This window comes from Thalassophryne amazonica, chromosome 18 (assembly GCF_902500255.1).
Source record: "Thalassophryne amazonica chromosome 18, fThaAma1.1, whole genome shotgun sequence".
Classification (NCBI taxonomy): Eukaryota; Metazoa; Chordata; class Actinopteri; order Batrachoidiformes; family Batrachoididae; genus Thalassophryne; species Thalassophryne amazonica.
Window position 1 is genome coordinate 3,788,259 of NC_047120.1, and position 20,387 is coordinate 3,808,645.

General features: G+C 40.0%; 1 protein-coding gene across 2 annotated transcripts in view; it reads right to left on the reverse strand.

Annotated features, from left to right (window-relative positions):
• The window catches only part of LOC117530228 (NLR family CARD domain-containing protein 3-like), a 133,280-nt gene that overhangs the window by 21,523 nt on the left and 91,370 nt on the right, over nt 1–20,387 (reverse strand). Inside the window, exons 7-8 of one of the 2 annotated variants that reach the window (XM_034193155.1) lie at nt 19,847–20,020; nt 11,581–11,754 (exon numbers count right to left, since the gene is read on the reverse strand). In XM_034193155.1, the coding sequence (XP_034049046.1) occupies nt 11,581–11,754; nt 19,847–20,020 (348 nt within the window). The remainder of the gene's footprint in view (nt 1–11,580; nt 11,755–19,846; nt 20,021–20,387) is intronic. The other variant, XM_034193156.1, reaches the window with a different exon arrangement.

The window sequence follows — 20,387 nt, forward strand, 5'->3', positions numbered from 1 at the left end:
GACTTTTGATCTTCAATGATAAAAATGAATGGTAAAGAAACGTCTTTTCTAATGTTTTAAAATATCTCTGAATAAAATATCAGTAAAATAATCAAAACATAATTGGGGTATTCAATGTCATACAACTGTTGTGATTTTTTTAAACAAAATGTAGTTGTCCCACACTATTGCCGTAATTTCCACCACAACACTGTAATGTCCCTAAACAGTTTGTATGAAAGATTGTTTGGGTAGTTTCTATGGAGATAAACAGTGACATCAGAGCACATGTATATAGCACCAAATCACAACAAACAGTTGCCCCAAGTCGCTTTATATTGTAAGGCAATGGTGTGGTGGAAATTACATTTACAAGGCCAATAGTGCCCGTAGTTAAAGAATCACTCTTAAATGTTTTGTAGCAAATGGACAGCTCTGTCTTCTGAAGGCAGAGGATAAATGGCTACAGAAACAGAAAGGAAGAGAGAGGGGGGAAAAAAGATAATTTCTCTTCACACCATACTGACTTGCCGGCATATCACCAAGTCATCCACAGGCATACAGTTTTACCTTATGGTTAAAATTTTAACCAAACTAATTCTGTTTAAAGTTATTTAAATCAATATCACATCTGGTGTTTTATAAAGTGAAAATATCAGCTGTATGCTTTAGTTTTAAAGTAATGCACTAATTTTGAATGTTTTAGCTTTTGGACAAACTTGATGCAGTGCATTATGGGTAAAGTTTCACGACAGGAGAAATGCATTGAGAAGCTTTGATCAGGCTGCAGTTTAACCACTGCACACAGACAACAGCATTAATCTCTTGTGCCTAAAACTCTCGTGAATATATTCTCTGGGTTTATAGACGTTATTGTGTTTGTTTTATGTAAACATGCCAGAAGTTCAGGTTGTTTCTCCATTATTTTCAATGGGAATTACTGTGAGCTACAATCGCTTCCTATTCATGTCATTCTGTATGAAGTGAAGTTAGATGGCAGTGTTCATGGCAGTATTCGCCCTATTGAGATATCCTATAATCCAGGGGTGCTCAAGTTCGGTCCTCGAGAGCTACCTTCCTGATACTCTTAGTTGTCTCCCTGCTCCAACACACCTGAATCCAATGAAAGACTCGTTAGCAGGCTTTTAATGAGCCTTTCATTGGATTCAGGTGTGTTGGAGCAGGGAGACAACTAAGAGTATCAGGAAGGTAGCTCTTGAGGACCGAACTTGAGCACCCCTGCTATAATCCATTGTGTGCCAGAGAGTTGCTGCAGTCTAAATGTAAATGAATATTATACAACCAAAAGATACATTTTTATAGCAATTGTTTAGTCACTAGCCAATAGCAGTCTGCCTCTCGGTAGAAGGGGTCTGGTTAGGTTTAAAACTCCAGCTTTTGTGGCTTCTGTTTGTTCTTCTCTACAAGGGTCAGACAGAAGTCAGACTACCAGAGCAAGAATTTTAGCTGAGGAAGCTTCTGCGATTTGAAGCGAAACGTCCTCGCATCAAGCAACCCAGTCCAGTTGAAGATTCAAGCTTCTCTACTATGGAAACCACCTGGACAACTGAGAGCCTACACAGAAATACATTTTTCTACTTTTCATCACGTTAATAAGAGGCATGAGACCCTGCAAACTTGCTAAAGCAAATACAGTTGTATGTAAAGGTTTGGGCACCCCTGATGACTTCCACGACTTTCATTTATAAATCATTGGTTGTTTGGATCAGCAATTTCAGTTAAATATATCATATAGCAGACAAACACAGTGATATTTCAGAAGTGAAATGAAGTTTATAGGATTTACAGAAAATGTGCAATAACTCTTTCAACAAAATTAGGCAGGTGCATAAATTTGGGTACCCCAACAGAAAAAAAGATCAATATTTAGTAGATCCTCCTTTTGCAGAAATAAAAGCCTCTAAATGCTTCTTATAGCTCCCAATGAGAGTCTGGATTCTGGCTGAAGGTATTTTGGATCATTCTTCTTTACAAAACATCTCCAATTCAGTCAGATTTGTTGGTTTCTGAGCATGGACCTCCAACATTTTACTGTAGGTTAGTAGCAAATGTTTTTCTTGGAATGCTGTATTTTTCAGCCATGCATACTGCCCCTTGTTACGTCCAAATAACTCAATTTTAGTTTCATCAGTCCACAGCACCTTATTCCAAAATGAAGCTGGCTTGTCTAAATGTGCTTTAGCATACCTCAAGGGACTCTGTTTGTGGCATGTACGCAGAAAAGGCTTCGTCTGCATTGCAGCATCATACAGCATCTCCTTGTGCAAAGTGCGCTGTATAGTTGAATGATGCACAGAGACACTATCTCCAGCAAGATCATGATGTAGGTCTTTGGAGCAAGTTTGTGGGTTGACTATGACTGTTCTCACCATCCTTTGCTTCAGCTTATCTGAGATTTTTCTTTGCCTTCCACTTTGGGCCTGAACTAGTACTATGTCTGATGTCTTCCACTTTCTCACTATGTTCCTCACAGTGGAAACTGACAGCTAAAATCTCTGAGATAATTTTTGTATCCTTCTCCTAAATCATGATGTTGAACAGTCTTTGTTTTCAGGTCATTTGAGAGTTGTTTAGAGGCTCCCATGTTGCCACATGTTGAAACATTTGCAAATGGCCACCTTAAATACGTCTTTCTCATGATTGGATTCACCTGTATAAGGAGGCCATGGGTCAGTGAGCTTACCAAACCAATTTTGTGTTCCAATAATTAGTGCTAAATGTATTCAAATCAATAAAATGACAAAGTGCCCAAATTTATGCACCAGCCCAATTTTGTTTAAATAATTATTGTACACTTTCTGTAAATACTAGAAACTTCATTTCACTTCTGAAATATCAGTGTGCTCATCTGCTATATGAAAAATTTAACTGAAATTTCTGATCCACACAACCAATCAATCAATCAATCAATTTTTTTATATAGCGCCAAATCACAACAAACAGTTGCCCCAAGGCGCTTTATATTGTAAGGCAAGGCCATACAATAATTATGTAAAACCCCAACGGTCAAAACGACCCCCTGTGAGCAAGCACTTGGCTACAGTGGGAAGGAAAAACTCCCTTTTAACAGGAAGAAACCTCCAGCAGAACCAGGCTCAGGGAGGGGCAGTCTTCTGCTGGGACTGGTTGGGGCTGAGGGAGAGAACCAGGAAAAAGACATGCTGTGGAGGGGAGCAGAGATCGATCACTAATGATTAAATGCAGAGTGGTGCATACAGAGCAAAAAGAGAAAGAAACAGTGCATCATGGGAACCCCCCAGCAGTCTACGTCTATAGCAGCATAACTAAGGGATGGTTCAGGGTCACCTGATCCAGCCCTAACTATAAGCTTTAGCAAAAAGGAAAGTTTTAAGCCTACTCTTAAAAGTAGAGAGGGTGTCTATCTCCCTGATCTGAATTGGGAGCTGGTTCCACAGGAGAGGAGCCTGAAAGCTGAAGGCTCTGCCTCCCATTCTACTCTTACAAACCCTAGGAACTACAAGTAAGCCTGCAGTCTGAGAGCGAAGCGCTCTATTGGGGTGATATGGTACTACGAGGTCCCTAAGATAAGATGGGACCTGATTATTCAAAACCTTATAAGTAAGAAGAAGAATTTTAAATTCTATTCTAGAATTAACAGGAAGCCAATGAAGAGAGGCCAATATGGGTGAGATATGCTCTCTCCTTCTAGTCCCCGTCAGTACTCTAGCTGCAGCATTTTGAATTAACTGAAGGCTTTTTAGGGAACTTTTAGGACAACCTGATAATAATGAATTACAATAGTCCAGCCTAGAGGAAATAAATGCATTAATTAGTTTTTCAGCATCACTCTGAGACAAGACCTTTCTGATTTTAGAGATATTGCGTAAATGCAAAAAAAGCAGTCCTACATATTTGTTTAATATGCGCTTTGAATGACATATCCTGATCAAAAATGACTCCAAGATTTCTCACAGTATTACTAGAGGTCAGGGTAATGCCATCCAGAGTAAGGATCTGGTTAGACACCATGTTTCTAAGATTTGTGGGGCCAAGTACAATAACTTCAGTTTTATCTGAGTTTAAAAGCAGGAAATTAGAGGTCATCCATGTCTTTATGTCTGTAAGACAATCCTGCAGTTTAGCTAATTGGTGTGTGTCCTCTGGCTTCATGGATAGATAAAGCTGGGTATCATCTGCGTAACAATGAAAATTTAAGCAATACCGTCTAATAATACTGCCTAAGGGAAGCATATATAAAGTGAATAAAATTGGTCCTAGCACAGAACCTTGTGGAACTCCATAATTAACTTTAGTCTGTGAAGAAGATTCCCCATTTACATGAACAAATTGTAATCTATTAGACAAATATGATTCAAACCACCGCAGCGCAGTGCCTTTAATACCTATGGCATGCTCTAATCTCTGTAATAAAATTTTATGGTCAACAGTATCAAAAGCAGCACTGAGGTCTAACAGAACAAGCACAGAGATGAGTCCACTGTCCGAGGCCATAAGAAGATCATTTGTAACCTTCACTAATGCTGTTTCTGTACTATGATGAATTCTAAAACCTGACTGAAACTCTTCAAATAGACCATTCCTCTGCAGATGATCAGTTAGCTGTTTTACAACTACCCTTTCAAGAATTTTTGAGAGAAAAGGAAGGTTGGAGATTGGCCTATAATTAGCTAAGATAGCTGGGTCAAGTGATGGCTTTTTAAGTAATGGTTTAATTACTGCCACCTTAAAAGCCTGTGGTACATAGCCAACTAACAAAGATAGATTGATCATATTTAAGATCGAAGCATTAAATAATGGTAGGGCTTCCTTGAGCAGCCTGGTAGGAATGGGGTCTAATAAACATGTTGATGGTTTGGATGAAGTAACTAATGAAAATAACTCAGACAGAACAATCGGAGAGAAAGAGTCTAACCAAATACCGGCATCACTGAAAGCAGCCAAAGATAACGATACGTCTTTGGGATGGTTATGAGTAATTTTTTCTCTAATAGTTAAAATTTTGTTAGCAAAGAAAGTCATGAAGTCATTACTAGTTAAAGTTACTGGAATACTCAGCTCAATAGAGCTCTGACTCTTTGTCAGCCTGGCTACAGTGCTGAAAAGAAACCTGGGGTTGTTCTTATTTTCTTCAATTAGTGATGAGTAGAAAGATGTCCTAGCTTTACGGAGGGCTTTTTTATAGAGCAACAGACTCTTTTTCCAGGCTAAGTGAAGATCTTCTAAATTAGTGAGACGCCATTTCCTCTCCAACTTACGGGTTATCTGCTTTAAGCTACAAGTTTGTGAGTTATACCACGGAGTCAGACACTTCTGATTTAAAGCTCTCTTTTTCAGAGGAGCTACAGCATCCAAAGTTGTCTTCAATGAGGATGTAAAACTATTGACGAGATACTCTATCTCCCTTACAGAGTTTAGGTAGCTACTCTGCACTGTGTTGTTATATGGCATTAGAGAACATAAAGAAGGAATCATATCCTTAAACCTAGTTACAGCGCTTTCTGAAAGACTTCTAGTGTAATGAAACTTATTCCCTACTGCTGGGTAGTCCATCAGAGTAAATGTAAATGTTATTAAGAAATGATCAGACAGAAGGGAGTTTTCAGGGAATACTGTTAAGTCTTCTATTTCCATACCATAAGTCAGAACAAGATCTAAGATATGATTAAAGTGGTGGGTGGACTCATTTACTTTTTGAGCAAAGCCAATAGAGTCTAATAATAGATTAAATGCAGTGTTGAGGCTGTCATTCTCAGCATCTGTGTGGATGTTAAAATCGCCCACTATAATTATCTTATCTGAGCTAAGCACTAAGTCAGACAAAAGGTCTGAAAATTCACAGAGAAACTCACAGTAACGACCAGGTGGACGATAGATAATAACAAATAAAACTGTTTTTTGGGACTTCCAATTTGGATGGACAAGACTAAGAGACAAGCTTTCAAATGAATTAAAGCTCTGTCTGGGTTTTTGATTAATTAATAAGCTGGAATGGAAGATTGCTGCTAATCCTCCGCCCCGGCCCGTGCCATGAGCATTCTGATTGATATATTTCCAATGATTTATAAAGGAAAATAATGAAAATTAAGCATGCTCAAACTTTTGCATACAACTGTATTCCAAATAATCTGTGTCTGCTACGTTTAATCTGTGTGGAATTTAATAAACGCAAACCAAATTTCAGACATCTTATATATATCACTCTGGAACAAAGAGGACAAACAGTGTTGTAAAGGACAATAACCAGGACGTTAATTAGCAAACTTCACTTTCCCCCAGAACGACATGAACAGGAAGCGATTGCAGCTCACAGTGATTCTCAGTGAAAATAACAGAGAAACAACCTGAGCATCTGGCATGTTTACATAAAACAAACACAATAACAACATCTATAAACCCTATTCACAAGCGTTTTAGGCACAATATACAAAGAGTTTAATGCTATTGACCGTGTGCAGTGGTTAAAGTCCAGCCTGATCAGAGCATCTCAGTGCATTTCTCCTGTCATGAAACATTACCCATAATGCACTGTAGCATGTGTCCAAATGGTAAAATGTTCAAAATTAGTGAATTACAAAACTAAAACATATAGCTGATATTTTCACTTCATAAAATGCCAGACGTGACGTTAATTTAAATAACCGGAATTAGTTTGGCTAAACTTTTAACCATAACTTAAAACTGTATCCCTGTGGATGACTTGTGTGATATGCTGGCGAGTCTGTATGGTGTAAAGAGAAATTGTTTTTATTCTCCCTCCTCCCTCCTCCTCTTTTTCCTTGGTCACCAGGTCTTTTTTGCTGAGAGAAGGCTCATCTGACACAGAAGTGTTGGCTCATTGCTGCTAGTGTACTGAAATCAATGCTGAAAGTTATCAGCTTAGCTTTTATCTGTAACTTCTGCTAATTTTTTTTTAGGGGTTTATCAGTTTAGCTTTATAAAAGATAACATTTCAGTTAGCAGATTAACTGTCATTGAAGCTAACTTTTTGGTTAGCTGTGCCCACCACTGCTGCGCTGTGAGTCACCACATCATACAGATGTGCAGCAGTGCAGCGCTTGTGAAAGGGGTGTCACAGCTGTAATAAACATATAATGACCAATACATCATCTAGAAGCACTGATGATGCAACCATTCACCAAGGGGCTACAATGTAAATAAAGTAAGTAATCACCTTTGGAACGGCTCCAGATGCACTTCCCACTGCATGATGACCACCAGCCATGCTGCTGCCATCAACTGCGATGTCATCCATGTGACATGGATGCGAAGTGGGATGGTAACATCCACCATGATCCGAGGGCAGATGCGTCGTCCACTACGAAATAAATTATTCCATATCACGCTGCATCCAGAGAGCACTGTCCCTCTCTCTCTCTCCTCTTACTCTCTCCAGGACATCAGCCCATTAGCGGACAGCGGACCTTCCCGCTGTCCAGCAGCTGCAAGCGTCGATGATGGCGGACGGTTTTGTGTTTAAGATCCCTGACGAATCTGAGCTTTTGGATACAACTATTTGGATCCTTACTGCTGACTTAGATCGGGCTGTGGTTTATACACACGTCCACCACACACATGCCCGCCACATGTGTGACAGTCCACTGCACGTTATCATGGCATGTGACAGTTGCACAGTTCAGAGTCCGTCATGTGCAGCATTGTGTGATTGGCAAGACTCACGTGTGGCCCACAGTGTGATCAGGTCATAGAGCTATATCTGGGGTAGGGAAGACCCATGAGAGGCGGGGTGAGTCACATTAGGAGAGAGGGGGAGAGAAAGAGAGCGACAGAGGAGCTGGTCGGCCGCTGAGTGATACTTTCATATCAGTACCTGCACTGACATTTCTCAGGATTAAATATGATATCGAATATATGGCCAAATACATGTTGTCCATGTTCTCTTGATTGTGGGTGTACTGTGATGCATCGCGGGCTGGGGGCTATTACTGCCGCACCGGTAATGACACGCATGCATGTCGGTGATCTGATGCCCGTAACAGTCTGATCACATGAGTGTGCATGCACTAAAAATAAATAAAAAAAAATATATATATATATATGCTGCGATGGTTTTGTGCATGCAGGAACAGCTGCTGTGAAATAAAAATAAATAAAATTACATGCAACCCATGGGACTCAAACCCGCGCCTTCCAAAAGCTCTGATTTCCAGTCAGAAAGTTTACCACTGAGCTACAATCGCTGTCCTGTGAAAGTTGCGGAAACTGCCTGATATCAGGAAGGAGATGGACATATTTAAATTAAAATAGACCCACACACCTATAAAAACACAGCATTTACCAAGCGGGCAATACAAATATGATCCGTCTGTTCCTCTGTAGATGACCCATGGTCACTGACAGACAGTCATGAAATGACATGAACAAGAAGCAGTTCGCTCTTCTCGTGTCCAGATCTACTGGTCCGGTGTGTCCAGCTGGCCTGCACACGTGTCTTGTGGATGGCGCACCACAGCACAGACACCACATCATGTGGAACAGAGCTCATGTGGGTGACGTGACAGTCAGATCATCCACTGCCTGTTATGATCTGACAGACCGTTTCAACCTGGGGGCAGCCTATTAATGGGCTGCAGCACGCGCGCGCTCGCTCACTACAGCCTGTCGCCACGGTGATATGTTTTTAATTATGTCCACATGATGACAGCAAGCAGACACATGCACCGTGTCACAGTGGGCAGTTGTTAGTTCATGTCTGTTCAAACACAGTACGTGTCATCTGGCCGTCACGTCCAGATCCACAGATCCCCACAGCTGCTCCTGTCAGCAGCCACACCTCCTGTCAGTTTAGTGCACAGACCAACTCACTGTATCTGTTTGCAAAGCCACATTCATGGGGACACTTAGACAAATTTCACATCTAGCCTGACAGTGATCGTCTGCAGACTGTTGATATGTTAATTGTGCCACTGGCCAAACATTTTGTTAGTGCCATGCGAGCAGTGTTAGATGATTGTGCTGTCACCTGGAATTTGGCTGACACCTGCCGCAAGAGGGTTCAATGGGCTCTCACAGCGCACACTCTCTTTCAGCCGCTGGTGTGCACAAATAGTTGTAGCAACAGGTGTACGAGGCGTTGGAAGCAGCTACAAAATTACATGTTTTGCATACGATTCCTACTTCATGCGCACTTAATGCGCAATTCGACCAAATTTGCACAGTGTGTGAAGGGGCCCTTACATTCTGTCTGGAGAACACTGAAAATGTTGAACATTGAAAATCTGAGAAAATTGGGCAAGTTAAACGGAAAAAAAGTGTTCAGTAAAGTGTTAACTTTAAATATGTTTTAAATGTAGTGTTGGAATTAAAAATGTATTCTAAAAATTGTTATTGGTTTAACCTGGTTTTTGGCTGTTTTGAGTGGATTTACATAGTACAGGTCAAAATGACATGCAACATAATCAATGTAATTTTTTTGAACATAATGCGAGGGTTAACAAATATAATAAAACATATAGACAAAAAAAATCTCTATTTTTGTCTTTTTCCTCAACCACTGCAATCTAAACTTGTTCTTCACACTGTTATCACAAGACAGGCTGTCCCCTCTTTTCAAAATTGTGAAATGTGCAAAATGTGCAAAAGAACCATAACATGCAGATTTAGAAGGTTAGAGTTTGCATTTGGAGTAAATTCGTCCCTGACAGATTTTGAAAGATACAGTAGTGTTCAGAATAATAGTAGTAGTGTTATGTGACTAAAAAGCTTAATCCAGGTTTTGAGTATATTTCTTATTGTTACATGGGAAACAAGGTACCAATAGATTCAGTAGATTCTCACAAATCCAACAAGACCAAGCATTCATGATATGCACACTCTTAAGGCTATGAAATTGGGCTATTAATAAAAAAAAGTAGAAAAGGGGATGTTCACAATAATAGTAGTGTGGCATTCAGTCAGTGAGTTTGTCAGTTTTGTGGAACAAACAGGTGTGAATCAGGTGTCCCCTATTTAAGGATGAAGCCAGCACCTGTTGAACATGCTTTTCTCTTTGAAAGCCTGAGGAAAATGGGACGTTCAAGACATTGTTCAGAAGAACAGCATAGTTTGATTAAAAGTTGATTGGAGAGGGGAAAACGTATACGCAGGTGCAAAAAATTATAGGCTGTTCATCTACAATGATCTCCAATGCTTTAAAATGGACAAAAAACCAGAGACGCATGGAAGAAAATGGAAAACAACCATCAAAATGGATAGAAGAATAACCAGAATGGCAAAGGCTCACCCACTGATCAGCTCCAGGATGATCAAAGACAGTCTGGCGTTACCTGTAAGTGCTGTGACAGTTAGAAGACGACTGTGTGAAGCTAAATTATTTGCAAGAATCCCCCGCAAAGTCCCTCTGTTAAATAAAAGACGTGCAGAAGAGGTTACAATTTGCCAAAGAACACATCAACTGGTCTAAAGAGAAATGGAGGAATATTTTGTGGACTGATGAGAGTAAAATTGTTCTTTTTGGGTCCAAGAGCCGCAGACAGTTTGTGAGTTGACCCCCAAACTCTGAATTCAAGCCACAGTTCACAGTGAAGACAGTGAAGCATGGTGGTGCAAGCATCATGATATGGGCATGTTTCTCCTACTATGATGTTGGGCCTATATATCGCATACCAGGTATCATGGATCAGTTTGGATATGTCAAAATACTTGAAGAGGTCATGTTGCCTTATGCTGAAGAGGACATGCCCTTGAAATGGGTTTTTCAACAAGACAATGACCCCAAGCACACTAGTAAACGAGCAAAATCTTGGTTCCAAACCAACAAAATTAATGACTCGCAGATGTGAAGAAATCATGAAAAACTGTTGTTATACAACTAAATACTAGTTTAGTGATTCACAGGATTGCTAAAAAAGCAGTTTGAACATAATAGTTTTGAGTTTGTAGCGTCAACAGCAGATGCTACTATTATTGTGAACACCCCCTTTTCTACTTTTTTTTTTTTTTTTACTAATAGCCCAATTTCATAGCCTTAAGAGTGTGCATATCATGAATGCTTGGTCTTGTTGTATTTGTGAGAATCTACTGAATCTACTGGTACCTTGTTTCCCATGTAACAATACGAAATATACTCAAAACCTGGATTAATCTTTTTAGTCACATAGCACTACTATTATTCTGAACACTACTGTAAGATCAAAGACTTACTGGAGTGTTATCTTTTCTGTACAAATGATGATTCAAAAAAGTTCCAGCTCCATTTTCTGATGAACTTTAAATCACCTTACACAGGAACCACATTTCATCCATTTGTTTTGTAGTTTCAGCACAGCGCGCAGCCCACAGTATGATCAGAACATCGTCTGTCATTCGCTGCTTTGTGGACATGCAGCGGCACGTAACATTAACCCCCAGTCTCGCATCATGCCATGAAAACATTTTTAATATCCACTGTGGCGTCTCATCAGAGACGTTCCCAAACGATTTCACAAACACAAACTTCGTGAAGACAGACCACAGAATTATTTAAATAATTATTTTTCTTCCGAGTTTATTGGCGGCTTGCAAACCAACACGAAGCAAAATAACCCAGAAATGTTCACCACATGATTTATGGAGCTGCTGCACACATGGATGAGTCCTGACCTGAGAGTCTCCAGGTGACAGTGTGGACTCTCCAGTCCAGCAGACAGCAGCTTCACTCCTGAATCCTGCAGATCGTTGTTACTCAGGTCCAGTTCTCTCAGACTGGAGGACTGAGAGCTGAGAACTGAAGACAGAACTTCACAGCTTCTCTCTGACAGATCACACAAACTCAGCCTGAAGACAAAATCAACAAGAAACAGATCTGTGTCGTCATGCAAAGGTTCACATCGTTCTGCACCTCAGACAGGATCCAAAAACCAGCTTTGGACACTGAGTCAAACCTGAATGCGGTTTTATTTAGTGAAACATGACTATTAACTGGACCAGCAGGAGACCTGGACGATGCGTGGTTAAGGAGTCAACACATGAACCGTCTTATTAAAGTCATCAACAGCATTAAAGACAGAACTGAGTGAGTTTATAGACAACTTTAATTCTTCTCAGTGCACTTTGATCTGACGGCTAAATATCTTTTTTTTTATCTATTTTGCATTAGAAGCTAGTGTTTGCAGAGGTTTTGGACATTGTGGACAGAAAGGAAGCAAGGTCCATCAGTATTTGGATATCAGATAGAAAAGAAGGCCCATATGTAGTTTCTCAATGCATACAACACATTACATTACAGGTGGGCACTCCCACATATGCACACCTGACTCCTACATTTAATCCATATTTACATGTTAACACTGATGAGTTACTAAATGCGGTCCAATGCACTTTATTGATCCCTGAATGTAAATTAAGCCTCTGCCTTTAATCTGTTCTAATAACATGTTGCACACAATGTGACCACTGGGGACAGTGTGCAGCTGCAGTGCAGCACCTGAGGTCAATGTTAAAATGTCCAACTTTAGAGTAGAAATAAGCATGTTTAGAGCTAGAAACAACAACAACAAAAAAAACACTTTTGGTCTCTACAGATCATTTCCCTTCCATGACAAGTCAGCGTATCTTAATTTAGGCCAGAACATAATGAACAATTTTGTCCAGAATCACGTTAGCAGAGGCTGCTATCCTTTGTGGACTGATCATGTTATTCTAAATATCTGTAATAATACTGCTTGCTGTCCCCCCCTAAAAATTGGTCCACCCTGCCTTCACTGCGTATGCATCATTTTGTAGCTCAACGGCGTCATTTCTGAGCGTCACCAGCAGTTCACTGATTATCACCTCGTTTCTGCTTAAAACTGCCTCCAGTCATCATCTCTTTCAGCAGCAGATATCTGAAGCTTTTCCATGCCAGTATATAGAGGGGGTTCAGGGGGTTCAACCGACCTCCCCCCCCGAGAATTCTGCTGATTTTTTTCTGCTGATTTTTTTCTGATCTGGATATCAACGTTATGTATCTTCTTTTCATTGATAATAAGCAACAAGCACTAACTGTTACACAGCTATTATCACACACCCTCAAGTTTCAATTTCCTCTGCCAGAGTAATCCCTTAAGTGACGAAAGGGGAAACTGCTAGATAAACTTTTCCCATGGGGGTTGAGAATTTTTGCTCCCTGGTCCCTATCCTCCTCTGATATCAAACAGATTAGTAGGCTTGTAAATACCCATGTAGACACACAATTACACTTGTCTGGTTTATAAAAACATGTTTGTATGTATAAGCTGAGAAATAAAGGGAGCTTCTCCTTCCTGTTGCAAATACTGTAAAGGTGCAAATATTCGCGTGGGATTTATTATGCGAATTTCGCAAGTTAAACAAGGTCGCCAAATTAAATACTGCTATTTTAATACATAACGTACATATACGTACATATTCATAATGTAAACGCGAATATTAATACCGCTAAATACGAGGTCTGTTAGAAAACTATCCGACCTTTTCATTTTTTGCAAAAACTATATGGATTTGAATCATGTGCTCTTGCATCAGCCAAGCTTGAACCTTCGTGCGCATGCGTGAGTTTTTTCACGCCTGTCGGTTGCGTCATTTGCAACCGACAGGCAGGTATAAAGTTTGCATTAATGTTATCTTGGTTCTTCCTGGGTGGTTCTTATGGCAACTGATCCAATCCCAAGCAAGGCCTATTTGTATATAAAAATGTATTTCCTAAAATGATACAAGCCTGTAACATTTTCACTGAAAGCCAGATAAATTTTTCTAATGGTTTCCAGCTGCCAGTCTCTAACAGTTTCTGAAAAAATTGTGATGGAAAAAAGCCCAAATCATTCCGCCATTTCCTGGCAATGAAACAACGATGAGAGGGGTGGACGTGAGGCTTCTTCACATCGACGTTGAAACTTCTGCAATTGTTCGCCAAATGCACGAAGTGTAATCACAGCGGCCACCACGTTGTAATCCAGAATGGCCACGGGACACAAAATGACGTGACCGATACGTCACATGAAAACCCTCTATACGTCCTCAGTGCAGCAAAAAAATAAATAAATAAAAAAATCACGTCAGAAATGAGTCCAGCTTTTGTTGTCTAACAACCTCCAGGCAGCACAGTGGATTGGTTTTGTGTGTGCGTGCGTGCATGCTCTTGCATGCGCGCATGCTCATGTATGCGCGCACGTGCGCGTGCACGCATACTCGTGCGAACTTGTGTATGCGTGATCACATGTGTGCGTGTGCACGAGGCCATGCATGTGTGCGTGCCTGTGAGAGTGCAATGGTACCAAACCTATGGAACCAAATTTGCACTCTAAATGGAACCGAGCCGCATTCTGAATGCAATGCAACAAAAATGGGATGAATTAATCTATGCCATGTGACATACAAAGCACCAATCAAATCACAAGGATCCACTCAGCTGATATATATATAATTCATAATAAAAGATGGCGGACCGATCAGAGTGCCACGGCTGCAGCTGCGCCTACGTCATTTCAGAGTGCCAGGAATGACTCACCGATTATCCCCTCATTTCTGCTTAAAACTTACTTTAGAATGATGTAAGAGGTTATACTTTGTCATGTGAGGGTTAATAGTCACATTAATCCATTTGATCACTTTGGGTGTAGAGAGTGTCTCAGATGTGCTGCTGTGGTCTGAAATGACGCATGCAAAGTGAAGCCAGGGCAAACCAATTTTTAGGGGGGACCGTTTGGTCTGCGACACTGGCTTGCCTCCTAACAGGCTGGTTCATAAAGTGCAGACCTGGCAACCCACCTCAACATGAAGGTAAACTGCGCCCTCGACCAGAACTGCTTTCAGTGCACGTTTTATGGTTTCTGAATGCTTAAAAAAATATTGCATTGGTACTTTCTTTTCAGGATGACTAGAACACAAATGGAACATTGTTTTTATAGCATTCTGCAATCTACCTGACAGCGCTTCCTGATGGAAAACTCCAGTTTTTCTGCCTTTCCTCTCAAACACAGCTCTCATTTGTGGAAAGCACATTTGAATCAATGTTTCACACATTGAATTTTTATTGTTGTAATACTGAATGATTTTTACGAATAAAGCTGTGACAAATGTGCACACACTGTGTATAGGATTACAGCTGATGGTGCCAATGTTATCTACTAAATATTGTCTTATTGTTCTGCTTGTCACATCTGGACACGTTTAAGGGAATTTGTCCACCTTTCTTTGGGCAAGTTACAGGCATTTGTTACATTGTTATCTAAAGATTCAGTCATGTCCATGTATTTAGACAGAGAGTGCATGCCCGCAGCACTCGGGCACTCACGGCGTTCTACATGAGCAACTTGTGGAGTACTCAGTGAGCATGTGCTAAACAATGTAACAATGATGTGTTCATTACATGACATTGCCAATATGATCAAAATACATGTTTGAGAAAAAAAAAACTAATTCCCCTGAAGGGAAAATTTTCAAGTGAACAGACATGCAGTACTTACTGTAGTGACCATAGCAATGTTACAGATCATGTGGGGCTTTTGACTTGTGCGAGTTACACTGGGAAGCACACAGTGCCAATCAATCAGAGTTGAGAAAGGCAGGGTGATGTCAGTTGTCTGCTTGATTGAATAAAATAAAGATGGTGGAAAATGCTCTGAATCAGCTTATTTCTGTACAAATCTAATATGTTGATTACATATTTTATAAAAGTTAGTGAGAAATACTTCTAAATCTTTTTGAAACCAGATAACACGTCTGAAGCAATTTACAAGTATTTGTGTTTGATATTCTGGTCGGTCGTCGTGAGGGTATCCCGCTGCTGAAGCGCTACAAGCATCCAACCTCTTGCACTGTGCATGAGGTTGGATGTTGGTAAGAAGTGGTGCAAATTATTGGTTGAAGTAATAGGATTAATAAATGGAATAGTTTTGACTGTGCTGAATGTTTGGTTTGCAGAGTAAATGTCAAACAATGTTGACGTACATTGGATTCTATGACATGTGACGTATGTTACCCTGTAACGTGACAACTAAGCATGACACATGGCGCAAACTATTGCTTTTTAAAACCCCATTAACCCAACCAATAATTTGCATCACATTTGACAAAAACTGGAGGAACTTTAACTTTTGACCCCTGTACAAACTGAAACTGACCTTTCTTACCATTCTTGCTGTTTTTACCCCATAACTCCATAACATTCAGTCATAGATAGCCCAAACTATACCTTTTTGGAATCTTTGTGATCAGACACATAAGGTGGTATAGCTTTCAATATGATTGGAGCATTTTTAAATTTTGACCCCTGTGTAATTCTTCATTGACCCCTACCTGGCTGTCATATTGGATTTTCATGTGGCCAGCGCTTTTTTCCCAAACACTGATTTATGTAGAACATGCATGCCAAATCTGATGCTTGTATAACCATGTGATCAATTCTCACAAAAACTCATACTTATCTGCTCCACTATCTGCCCAGCTTCAGTTTGAATACTGCCATGAACACTACTGGCCAATAAATGGCAGTAGAGACCATAAAAACTTGCCAAAACAAAATTCCAGATAATCCGTGTCTGCTACATTTAAGATGCGTGGAATTTAATAAACGCAAACACAATAACAATGTCTATAAACCCAGAGAATATATTCACAAGTGTTTTAGGCACTAGAGTTTAATGCTGTTGTTCGTGGAGCCTGATCACAGTGTCTGAAATGCATTTCTCATGTCTCTGTGTAGGCTCTCAGTTGTCCAGGTGGTTTCCATAGTAGAGAAGCTTGAATCTTCGACTGGACTGGGTTGCTTGACGCGAGGACGTTTCGCTTCAAATCGCAGAAGCTTCCTCAGCTAAAATTCTTGCTCTGGTGGTCTGACTTCTGTCTTGACTCTTGTAGAGAGTCAAGCTTCTGCAATTTGAAGCGAACCGTCCTTGCGTCAAACAACCCAGTCCAGTCGAAGATTCAAGCTTCTCTACTATTTCTCATGTCGTGAATGTACTGAGATACCCATAATGCACTTGGGCACAGCATGTCCACACTAAAACCTTAAAAATTAGCGCATTACAAGTACTTTAAAACTAAAACATATATCTGACATTTTCACTTTATAAAACTTCAGACTTGACGTCAATTTAAATAACTTGACCAAAATTAGTTTGGTTAAAATTTGAACCATAAGTTAAAAATGTATGCCTCTGGATGACTTGGGTGTTATTGCCCGCGTATCAGTATGGGGTTAAAAGAAATGAGTTTTTTTTGTGACCAGTTCTCCTTTGCCTGTAGAAGATAGAGCGGTTTCTTCTAGAAGCAGCTCTCCTCTGTTTTGCAGAGGATAGAACTACATATCTGCTACGAAACATTTAACAGGTAGGTGCTCAACTGATTTTAAACTTTGTAAATGTTTGTAACTGTTCAGCTTTATTTACCACATTATCAGTCTAAAAATTATCGGACAAAAATTTATCGCAAGATCTGAATGGTTTTTAAAGTTATCTAAAAAGATAATGAAAACATTATCTTTGATAATTATCGGTTATCGGATTATCAGAACTGTGCCCACCACTGGTTGAAACTAAAAGTTCAGGGAGTTTCCAATCCACTCCCTAAAGTTTTCTACAGCTCCACTGTCTTGACAATGTGTGTGTGCAGACAGGCAGAGAGGCTGAAAGGCTGGGGGGGGTTCGACGAGGTGGGCCGACAATCAAACGGAATGCTAACGGTATGGGAACTTCGCAAACAATGAGGAACCGTCGAGACGGAACGCAAACTGGAATATGCAGACGAACTGAGGCTGTCTTCATGATATGTTCAAATTTTTAACAGTTTGAAAATCCTGACGAAGCACCACCACAGAAACGAAGCTGGACAACAGTTAAACGATGTCTCCGAAAGTCAATGTAAGTCCAGTTTTCTTGTTTTGTTTTGTTTCGTGTACTTCATTAGTGTTGTGTGACCGGGGCTTAATTTATCTTCACATTTATCTTCAGCTTTTGCCGCTGGTTGGCTGTGTTACTCATGCCAAGGCTCTGCGTATAACCAAACAGATGGTGCCGTGGGTGGGACAATGCTGGACACACAGCAGTGAGTGCAGACAGATGCGCAACTGTATCAGAATGAAAATAACCCAGTTTTAAATGGATCGCTCATCGGCCATCAGATTAGAAAAAAAAGGCAGATGACGATGTGCATCAAAATGCCGAATAACGGCCGATAATATTGGTCCGGCCGATAATCTGTCTATTCCTATTACAAAGTTTACATAAGTGTGATGTCGTGTTATGATGACTTGTGTAAGTGATAACTGTTCATTTTGATGCAGTCATGGTCAAAGGAGCTGCTTTCCACTGTGCAAAAACTGCGTGAGTGCAGTGCATGCTGCTCCATTACAGAACAGTCTCATGTGAAGACAGACTGTCAAAGTAAAATAAAAATAAATCCTACAAGCTCCACTGAGAAGAAGAAAAAATAAAACCTGAACAGTCATCCACTTATGATTTCCAAAGTCCACTCCACTGCGTGCACACTCACGGTGGGGCTAAAATAGTGTCCAGTGACACAAACAGCAGCGTCACCACACATTAGGATCCAAAATCTGACAGCCTCTGATAAAATTAAGAGTTTTGGGCTGAATTGTGTGACCTCCTGTCTCTGTGTATAGCCTCTGTAAATACGAACCTTCACTTTCGAATGAAAGCTCAGAAGCCTCGTTACCGGTTGAAGCAATGTTCGTTTCACTGTCTGTTAGCCATTGGGATGTTTCTGCTTTTCCTAAAATGTACATCACATGCCAAGAAATGCTGACAAATGCAGAGTAAAATGCAGAGTAATAAGACGTTTTCTAGAAATGCACCTGCTGACTCAGAAAGGAAAGCTGGACCTTTTGTTTTTCTATTTTTATTTAATTTTTTTGACAATACAGAGAAGTGTCAAAATCTGAATCACAAGAACAAGGTGAAGTGAATGCCCCCAGCCTGATGATATTGTGACTTATGATTTAAAACTTTTCAAATTGAAAATTATGCAGCGGAAATGTGTAAAAAAAGAGTCTGGAATCTCCCACATTTTAAATAGTCTTTCTTTACATTACATTACTTTTATCTTTCCAATAAATTTATTGCACATTTGTAACATACAGTGTGTCAATGAAACACAGACATTTTAGATTAATTTAACTAATCAGCAATAAAGCACAGAATAAGACCAGAAACCGTACTAAAAGATTTTCATTTTTGTCTTTGGGCTTCTGGACACAAGGTCGGATAGGACCCCGAGTGGAAGTGTTGCGTGCGGTGATAGTTTCCAACAATATCACTATAATAAATATTTCTAATCAGAACATCAAACAATGCTATGTACTGCTTTTTATATAGGAATAAAATTATAATTGTGCAGACTTGAGTTCAGCCTTTTGGCCCGGCCCGCCACAATATTTTCTGTTTCTCATTTGACCCTTTGCAAAAAATAATTGCCCAGCCCTGCTCTAGGGGGTTGGTAAGGATAGACCTTACTTGTGTGAAGCGCCTTAAGGAAACTTTGTTATGATTTGACGCTATACAAATGAAATAAACTGAAATTGAAAACTGAGCAGAATTGTCCTTGGAAACCAGTGGGTCTGGAGGTTCGGCGTGTGCAGACAGGAGGTGAAGGGCTTTACAGTTCTTTTTTTTGTATATATACCGTATATAATTTTTGCCTTTTTTTTTTATGCAGACTTTTAGTTTGAATCCAACACCTTATTTTATAGATGGACCTTTAGTGGGAATTGAATGTAAGATCTTGAGACAAGTGATACCTGCTGCATCACCTTGCTGTTTCCAGCAGAGACTGAAATCCTTTAGTTCTAGATCAGATGACATATCTGAGCCTTGTTGTGAAACTGAATCTCATAAAAGAGTTTAGAATTCAGAGAAAAATTTTGAAACATTTGAAGCAGAAACAAAATCCTGACCTGAGAGTCTCCAGGTGACAGTGTGGACTCTCCAGTCCAACCGACAGCAACTTCACTCCTGAATCTTGCAGCTCGTTGTTACTCAGGTCCAGCTCTGTCAGACTGGAGGACTGAGAGCTGAGAACTGAAGACAGAACTTCACAGCTTCTCTCTGACAGATTGCAGCCAGATAACCTGCAGAGACGATAAAAAAAAAAAAATTATATATATATATATATATATATATATATATATATATATATATATATATATATATATATACACTCAACAAAAATATAAACGCAACACTTTTGGTCTTGCTCCCATTTTGTATGAGATGAACTCAAAGATCTAAAACTTTTTCCACATACACAATATCACCATTTCCCTCAAATATTGTTCACAAACCAGTCTAAATCTGTGATAGTGAGCACTTCTCCTTTGCTGAGATAATCCATCCCACCTCACAGGTGTGCCATATCAAGATACTGATTAGACACCATGATTAGTGCACAGGTGTGCCTTAGACTGCCCACAATAAAAGGCCACTCTGAAAGGTGCA